General features: G+C 38.5%; 2 protein-coding genes across 7 annotated transcripts in view; both read right to left on the minus strand.

The window, feature by feature from the left end:
- The window catches only part of ppfibp1b (PPFIA binding protein 1b), a 36,513-nt gene extending 31,809 nt beyond the window's left edge, over window positions 1–4,704 (minus strand). For all 6 annotated transcript variants that reach the window (XM_061677520.1, XM_061677519.1, XM_061677518.1 and 3 more), the window contains exon 1: window positions 4,538–4,704. The gene's annotated coding sequence lies outside the window, so the exon portion shown is untranslated. The remainder of the gene's footprint in view (window positions 1–4,537) is intronic.
- A 654-nt stretch (window positions 4,705–5,358) lies between these two features.
- On the minus strand, window positions 5,359–9,156 carry si:ch211-245j22.3 (uncharacterized protein LOC563798 homolog). The gene is given in 6 exon segments (XM_061677532.1): window positions 5,359–5,890; window positions 7,264–7,367; window positions 7,454–7,508; window positions 7,510–7,601; window positions 7,688–7,820; window positions 9,054–9,156. Coding segments are annotated over 6 exon segments (594 nt in total). The 5' UTR covers window positions 9,125–9,156; the 3' UTR covers window positions 5,359–5,751.

Consider the following 9,156-nt stretch of genomic DNA (forward strand, 5'->3'; position numbering starts at 1 on the left):
CCCTCTATACATGTCCGTAAGTAATTCAGGTAGACATAACAGCACAATGAGAAGAACAAACGTTTGATGTGTCAAGCTACAAACTCACTCGAAGACAGTGTTTGAAGCATCATGACGACATAAGCCGCGAAAGAGGGTAGCATATTCATGCATGGTTTCTAGGAAAAATGTTTCCAATACAAGACCAGACACGCTGCTCAGACAGAGGGGTGCTGTTTGCGTCAGTCACCACTAAACTAGTGTTAAGACCTTGCTTGTAGCAAGCATCGTGTGCAGTGCAGAGACCTCGGCACAAAGAAAGCTTAATTACAGGGAAGCCCAATCTGTCTTTAGATCCTGAAATACATCCTTCGGACATCAGATCCATTCTGACAAAAAGCTGCAACTGCGATTGAGCATTTACGAAATAGAATCTGACGCTTAAATTCAAAATACAATTGAAACCTCTAAGGTCTAACACAAGCCTTTCTGGGACAGTGATCTACTTGATGGATTAATACTTGTTTTGGGGGCAAAGGAGGGCAGCGGCAGATCAGTTGTGTAACTAACCTAGTCCATATGAAAATATCCTATCGTTGCAACATGCCTATCAAAAGAGACATCTCTTAAAGCAAGCATCATTCTCCAAAACAAAGTCCTACTGTCTGACTAGCTCAGAGTAGCTCTTAGAGCAGCCATAGCAGGCACAAAGATAGTTATTGTTGCTGCTAGCAGGGTGTTTTGACTGAAAAAGAAAAGAATGCAGCAGTACATTACACATGGCATGTGGAAAAAACACCTGCCCTCAGACACTGATCAAGAGTGCACCCAAAAAAAAAACCTCGCCCTATGGTGAAAATATTCACATAATTTATACAGACAAGCAGAGAAAGAAGAAAACAAGAGACAGTAGACCACTACAATGGCTGTTCAAACCCATCAACTCAGGTCCCTCCAAGCAGTGAGAAAGAACACTTAAGACAGCTCAAGTATTGCTGCTAGCCAAAGGACAACAATCTGCAATTCCTCAATCCCTGTGCGACCCTGCCTGCCTCTGCACTAAAGGAGAAAGAATGACAAACAACAATAGCTTTAGGGCCTCATGTCTGAGAGGTTAATAGCAGCCATGCAACTCGCTTTCACAGCTGGTGATGAAACACTGAACATAAAGGGTCGAGTAGAGCGGAATTTGCTAGTCATAAATCATGCCGAGGTTTACTTTTCTGTTCCTTTTTTTATCCAGGTCAAAGAGCTAAATAAATGGTTCTAAGTTTCCACACATAATGATGAGACTAGAAAAAGAAATTGGTTCAATAAGAACTTGAGGTTTTGTTCAAAGTACAAGACTAAACTTGTTGTGACACACTTAAAGACCATGCTAGGCTATTTTAAAGCGACCCATTTGGTAGGTACAGTTGTCCACTAATCTCTAAGCTGTTAGTTTGATCCCCGTCACCTTGACTTCGAGCAAGATTCAGTGACCTCATTTGGTCTTGGTGGACACACTATAGCAGACTGAAAGATGAATGCAAAGGACTGTATTTGTATAAAACACAATGGCTATACTGTATGCATCAGCTTGATGTTCATCAACAGTACATACTTACTGTGATTTTATGCTCTCTCTCCACAAGACACTAATACTGTCTTGCAAATGGGAATGAGATGCAAGCTGTGTATTTGCAGTGTACTTGTGGCAGTTGCCAACCACAGGTAACACCTATTTCCAACCTACGTAAGCAAGCAGATTGAATCATCACTCATTTTACACAACGAATGACATGGGAGCAAGATGTGGGTGCAAGAGGTGCATTTTAAAAAAAGGAAACACAAGGGATCCATCTTGTGTAAATCTACTGGCAAAAAGTAGGAAACGGCTCCTGCTGTGATTTTAAATACCATGTGATTAAAATCTAAAATGTCTCCCGTCTGTACATTTGCCAAACATTTTAGCAACCGGTTGTTGAATTTGGAGAGCAGGCCACATTCCTTACATTTGAACCAACTGCACTCCACTTGACCCATTTCAGTAGTTATTTGACATTGTGTTTTACTGTTCCAGAGTCACAACTGTTGCCACTATAAAACCTTCACTGTACAAGCAATGATTTACGTAACATTTTAACCATGTAAGCAGATGTCAACCACTGTTATATCAATGCATTAAAATCAATCACACTCTTTTAACAGTCTCCTCCCTTTAATGATGAACGAGGAGGGGTTATAAACCCACGGAAGCACCTCACACATCCACTAGCAACATGACAGGATTTCCCAAAAATGACAGTCTGTCAAAAATGCGAAGTCTGGTTGGAATCACCACTTCAACCTGAGAACAACGCACCAAAGGTTTTTGAAAATCAGATGAGTTCAGGAAAAATTTGGGTTTTTGTGGCAGAAAAAAAGATGCATTTTGGAGGAATGTTTATGTGTGATATTGCCTGTAGAAAATTAGGTCAAAAAATCAAATTAGAGTAAAACTTCAGTTTTTTTCTACATACCTCCTTGACTCTTTCGTTTCATCTGCTAATCGGGGAGACCCGTCTCCAATTGGTTGGTTGACAAGTTTCAGTAAAAATATGCACCAATAAGCCTGTACGGGCCGAAATTGCGAGTGGTCTGCCAAGTCAACGCGTTAAAACTACTGTGACATTTCGACAAGGTGTGACTTGCTCTAAAAACGCAACTTCAATAGCATGAATGTAACATTATTCGCGAGAAGAGCAGTGTGGGCACTAGAATAGATTGTACTTTACTCGTCAATTGTTTTTCATCCAAAAAACAATTGACGAGTAAAGCAACTACTCGTCACTACACACAACTACTACATCCAACAATTGTCAATCATCCAACAACTCATGTAGTTGGATGATTTTAGAGGTGTTTACTTTGAAATGCTCTTTCCATGTTTTTTAGAAAAATCCACAAAGATGGTGGCCAATTGTCATGTTGTTATATTCATACTCACATTTGCACTGTCAACGAGTGCAGATCAACTGAACCTACCAAGGCCAGCTGCCCTACAGTCAGGCGAGTGAACCACGGCACCATCAGGAACTAACACATTATACAATTTCAGAAATCCTATTCAGAATCCCTTGGAGCTGGAGCCTACCCTAGTTGACATCAGGCAAAAGGCAAACTAGACCGTAGATTGGTCACCAGTCAATCACAGGGCACATACAGAGACGGACAACTATTCATATTCATATTCACACCGTCACTCAGTAGGAACTGAACCCACGCAGGCCAGTGGGTTCAGGTCAGTCAAAACCACAACGCCAAAAATGTCAAACAAATTTTTGTTGCGGGCCACATTGTTGTTACGGTTTCCCTCAGAGGGCCATCATGAGTAAAAGCATGCAACGGCAATTAATTCTTGATCAATTGTTTGGTGTAATCTTGATCTCATTTTGTCAAAATGTAAGCAGCACGATAAAGAGGACTGTTTGAATACCATCTGGAACTGAACCAAGATATGTGGTCCATTCATGGAACAAACACCCGTTATGAATTTTGCTGTTCGGCACCTTGTTGGAAACAGCAAGTTATGCAAAATGTAGACGTCAAATTTAGTTCACCTGTAAAGGTTAGAGTGCATTTTAAGTTGATCCTGAAATTTCACCCGAAAGCCAAATACGTATTTACCGGTATATATTTTTGTGAGTAATACACAGGATACTACTTTATATCCTGCTGCATGTACTGTATACATTATATTGAGGATAACCAGTATACCTAGAAAATGGATGGCTGGTTGGAGAATTATTGCACGTTTCCACACAAATCTGAAAAATAAAAAACTTATTAGAGGAAAGCCCTGAATAAATGTTTCCACATGTTCATCACCTCCACTCCAGATGTGCTATATAGTTAAACAAGATTGAATCACGGTGGCTTGTTGACATTGTTATTGGAGCAATGCATTCTCAGACAATAGTATTGTTCATTTGAAAAGTGATAGGTTTAAATTCTGATCCAATGTCACTGCTTTGCAAAAGCAACCCGGATTGCAAACTTTCTTTGGTTGACACTAAAGAAAATCTCAGCAGACTGCCTCTCTTCTCAAGCAAATTACTTTATATGTGCCCAAAAAGGTGGCAAGCACAGGCAAAGTCGTAAACAAGACCCCGGCAAACTTTAAAGAAATGCAGACCCACAGACGTTGTCGTTTGTGAGCCACATTACATGAATGTGTAAGGATATACACGCACAGTTAACGGGACAGTGTGCGAGAGACACACACACCGTGGAACTGTTAGCATCAATCAATTTATCCAAGACTGTATGAAATGAAAATTCAGGACTCAATCCAATTCCTGTTCGGCTGAGACGTTCGCCAACTGTACAGCCGATGGTTCAATGGGCTCTGTTATGCCTTCAGCTTCATGGATAAATGTGAAAAGGAGACATTCCAGGAGAGAAAACGTGTACAAGAAACTCCACCGTGCGAGCCACGACAGCGAATTGTTTCCACTAAAACAAATTGCGCAGATTTTTTTTTTTTTAAAACACTAAAGTGTAACTGGATAGCTTAAATCACAGCAAAGTCACTTACCCAGACACTGGCCTAACTTTTTCGCCGTTTAAGTCGGTTTAAAAGCTTCCCTAAATCCCCAAAATGTCGAGTGGCTCGTTCGTAAACTTCTCCGTGTCTACCAGTGAAGCCGTGGGTCCACATCGCTACGCCATGATGCCCCTCGTCACAAGACGACTGGAAACGCGGTGACGTCACAGCTGGAGGATCCCACCCTGCTGGCCCTGCTCGAGCCTGGAGTCCTGCTGCGTTCATGTACAGCAGCCAAAATAGGATATACTGTGTATATGTGTTTTAATTTTTAAATTATGCTTTCAAGAAAAATAGGTAATAAACCATTTAGTTTGATTCGTCCAGCTCAACTATCATCGATACACTTTTTGATATATTTTGTCGTTATATATTTTTCAATATTAATGCAGGTATTTTAAATCTTTTGAGCGCAACAATTTATTAAACTTTTACTTTTCTTAGCTTCTATTTTTTACCTCCTGCTTTTATAATCTTAGGTCTGTTATTTATGCATCGTTTTTTTCCCCAGCTTCTGTAATTTTAGTTCCGTCAACGTACATATTTGAAATAACACAAGCGACATTTAGCGATCGTAGCGTGTCGACAATGGAAAATTGACCATTTGCGACCATGCTTACTAAATCCATAAGTTAAATCGCAATGTTTCTCTTTAAAAAAAATAGGAATGAGTTACCTGCACAGTGTTATGTTATGTATTACATGGTTAAGATAATTTGGGGACGTTTTAAACATTGCTGGGTTGTTTCTTTGTATAAAAACAGTGTCACGTTTATTACATTTTCTTAATCATTATTCATTAAAGCCCTTAATCACAGAAGAGTCTCAAAGGGCATCACAGGCCCACAGCTGACATCCCCTGATATAAACCCCCAACCAGGCACAACAAAGTACCATAACTGTCAGAGAAAAATGCGGACAAATCAATACAGTCCTAAAATGGCACGAGCGTGCCGTTTAAAGTTGCTTTTCTTCTCTGGTAGTCCTAAATGTAAAGCATTTGACACCATCAATAGTTGATGACAGATGAGATTTTGTCAAATAGATATACAGTACATAGACAAATTCAAGTAATGCACCACCAACACAGAAATTTAACACAATAAGTAAGGCAGGCATCAACGTCTCATGCCCACTTTATCACGGAACATACTTTTTAAAGAAGTCTCAATCCAAAATTGTTGAATGGACAAAACAAGTTTAGATCAATCATGGACTCCCATTGCTGAGTTCGTTTTCAGGTGCCTCTCCACCCTCACAATGCAGGGATCACATTCCAGCATCCTTCTGATCCAATAATCATCCAATGCTCCCTCTATGAACTCCTCCACAGTGATGACGGCAACAGACGTTAACAAGGTCAGGCAGAGATTGTGAAAAAGGAACCCGATAACAGGATCCATTTCCACCATCTACAAATTTTCTCTTGCAAACAATAGGTATGTTTGCAAGACATGCATATTGGTAACAGGAGGAACCACATTTCTAATCTGACTCTTAAAACACCACTTGTATGTTCATGTCATGTATAATACAGAATCTGGATATGTTGATTACAATAAGTACATATTGCAAAAATAATACTGTATCCCCTTAAACCCTTGTCTAGTATGTTTGCCCAATACACAACAGCAAGATTGACTATCATACATTAATATGATTAATACATTACAGAACTCATAATCTGGGTTGAGTTTATTGAAAAGATAGAACAATATGATGAATAGATAAATACAGTTAAAACGTTTTGGGCTCACTTGGAATTTTATTTTATTTTTTTAAAGAAAAGCAATGTTAAGATTTACTGTACATACAGTAAATTGTACATACACTCGTGTACAATAGTTTGGGGTCACTTGGAAATGTCCTTATTTTTTTAATAAAAAAAAAATTTTTCCTTGATGAACATAACATTCAATTAATCTGAATTTAAAATACATTATCAGTGGTTTAAAAAAACATTGCATTATTTAAAAAAAAAGGATATTTCTAAAAATAAACAACCAAAACTGCCTGGATGACCCTACACTTTTGCATGCTAGTGTACATACAGGGGATATAAAAAGTCTACACACTCTTGTTCAAATACCTGACTTGTGGAGGGGAAAAAAAAAACAAAACAAAAACAACACCAAAATAAATAACTTTTTTTCCCACCATAATTGTCACCTATAACCTGTCCAACTCAATGAACAAAATCTTTTAGAGAGGGCAGGTAAAAAATATACAACTGAGATCATGTGGTTACACAAATGTGCACACTGGGTGTGTGGCTATGTAACCTCATGTTAAATGGGACTCAGCACACACCTGCCCTGTTTAAATTGCATCTGATCAAACCCAACTTAAGCTTTTCCTGACATTTTTGGATTCACATTATAGAGAGCTTCCACAGCATCAGAGGGATCTCATTGTTGAACGGTCAGGAGAAGAGGACAAAAGAATTGAATATAACATGGAACACAGTGAAGACAGTCATCATCAAGTGGAATAAATATGGCACAACAGTGACATTATCAAGAACTGGACTTCCCTCCAATACTGCTAAAAAGAAGTGAAGATATCCCCCTCCCCCAATTGAGTTACATGTTATAGGTCACATTAACTTTTATAATGATTTACCTTGGTATCATTTTATATCATAAAAACACAGGAATTGGTGTTGAGACTTTATATCCAATGTGTGTAGATACATGGGGAAATTAATACTCTTACCATTGTTGTCTTTGTCTAATCTAAAAAATATCTTGTCAATACAGTCTTCAGCTGTTAGGGGGTTTGGTTTGGTTAAACCTGCTACTTCATTCATCTTGAAAACAGCCTGTGAACATGTGGAGAACACACAGCAGCTGATGTTATAAACTGACTTGTCAAAAACAAACAGAAAACAAATACACTCAAACACACCTGCATAATGCCGAGCATCTCCTCCCTTGTGATGGCACCATCTCCATCTTTGTCAGAGCTTGAAGGATTAGCGCAGTCTCACCACTGCTGAGCCTTCAGTAAGCATGCTGATGACCATGACATACTCTCTGAAATCTACCAACCCATCCTGGAACAAAAGGTGCTCTTGTTTTAAGATTGCTTTTTTTTCTTCCCTTTTGCTCACTGGCTGTGTTTTCAGTGCACCTTTCGTACGTCATTCCTGTCCGGCGTTCAGAATATCTGTTCTGCATACTCAGCTGATTCCCTGCCCACTGTTATATTGCAGAAATGTCTTTGAAACTCATGAAGAATAATGAGTCCACTCGGGCATTTATTAATAAACATTCTGCCACAAGACCAGACAAAGAAGACATCTCTATTTAGGGGGAAGAACAGTTTTAATTGTTAATTTTCATTAAATGTAATTTTTTTTGTCAAACTATATTCAAGATTCATGTTTTACAGCCATTTTCCTATCATTTCCATCTGAAAGATAGGGGAGATTGTTGCTACATGGGTTGCCCTAACCCCTAAGGATACGTTAAACTTAGTAATGTTCAATTTGTAAAAGAATATAAACAACATTGGTTAGTAAACACATCTATGATATTCAGTGCACGTTGCATAATATTTGATGTTAATGTTTGTTTAATGGTTGTGTTCAACAACTTTTTTCAAGTTTAATGATAAACATTTTCTGTGCCTGACTTCAAAGTTCACTTTCAAGTAAAAAACAAAACAAAACAAAAAAACAATAATTTTGCCCTTGCTTTATTTGATGCAAAATCTAGTGTGACATCTTACCTCATATCACATACAATTTAAATGGATGGCGGGGGCAACTTGTCACATGTTCACACTAGCTACTAGAGTGCTTAGAACTCTGCACTGAAACAAAATATACAAATGACATGAATACGAAACATATACCTGAGACTTTGGTCTTTTATCTGGTACACATTTTGTTTATACATGATGTATTGATTCCAGAAAATATATATGAGTAAAAAGTGTGACATCTAGCCCTGGTCTCCCTAGTGATTCACCAAATCAAAATTTTAACTCAAAATTTGGCCAGGGTATGAGTATTGTTTTGTCTCATAATGGTGTTACAGGAAGCAAGAAAATTATGTACAATAGATGGAGAATCAGATTAGTAGGAGAAACATATGTCCAAGGTCAACGTGTGGGGATTACATGTGAGAAAGCTTGATTACACCCTGAAGATGAGTGCTCCGATTATTAGGTCAAATTATTTTGAACCACTTGTTCAACAGCATTGCAAAAATAGTCAGGCTCACACTTGTGCTACTTTCAATAGCTTTAATTTCCTCATTTAAAAACAACGAAGTAAGTTAAGTATTGTCACACAACATTTTGGTCATTGTGGAAGGACTATACATAAAATTTTTGGAGAGTACTATATGGGTGAGGGAGGCAAGGCTTCACTTTTTGGTGACCCTGCAGAGCAATGCACATGAATTTGTACCATTCATGCATTCATTAGTTCCTTTTTTCAAGTTCATAATTGCATTTTACACACACACACACACACACACAAAGAACAAATAGACATTACCTGGAACATTCATAGAGCTCTGCAATAGAAGACTCTCCTCTCCAGTGATACACACTTGCAGCCTGGCCCATTCTATGGAGCAATCAGTCTGAGTTGAGGCTTC

The sequence above is a fragment of the Phycodurus eques genome, chromosome 5, assembly GCF_024500275.1.
Source record: "Phycodurus eques isolate BA_2022a chromosome 5, UOR_Pequ_1.1, whole genome shotgun sequence".
In the NCBI taxonomy this organism is placed as follows: domain Eukaryota; kingdom Metazoa; phylum Chordata; class Actinopteri; order Syngnathiformes; family Syngnathidae; genus Phycodurus; species Phycodurus eques.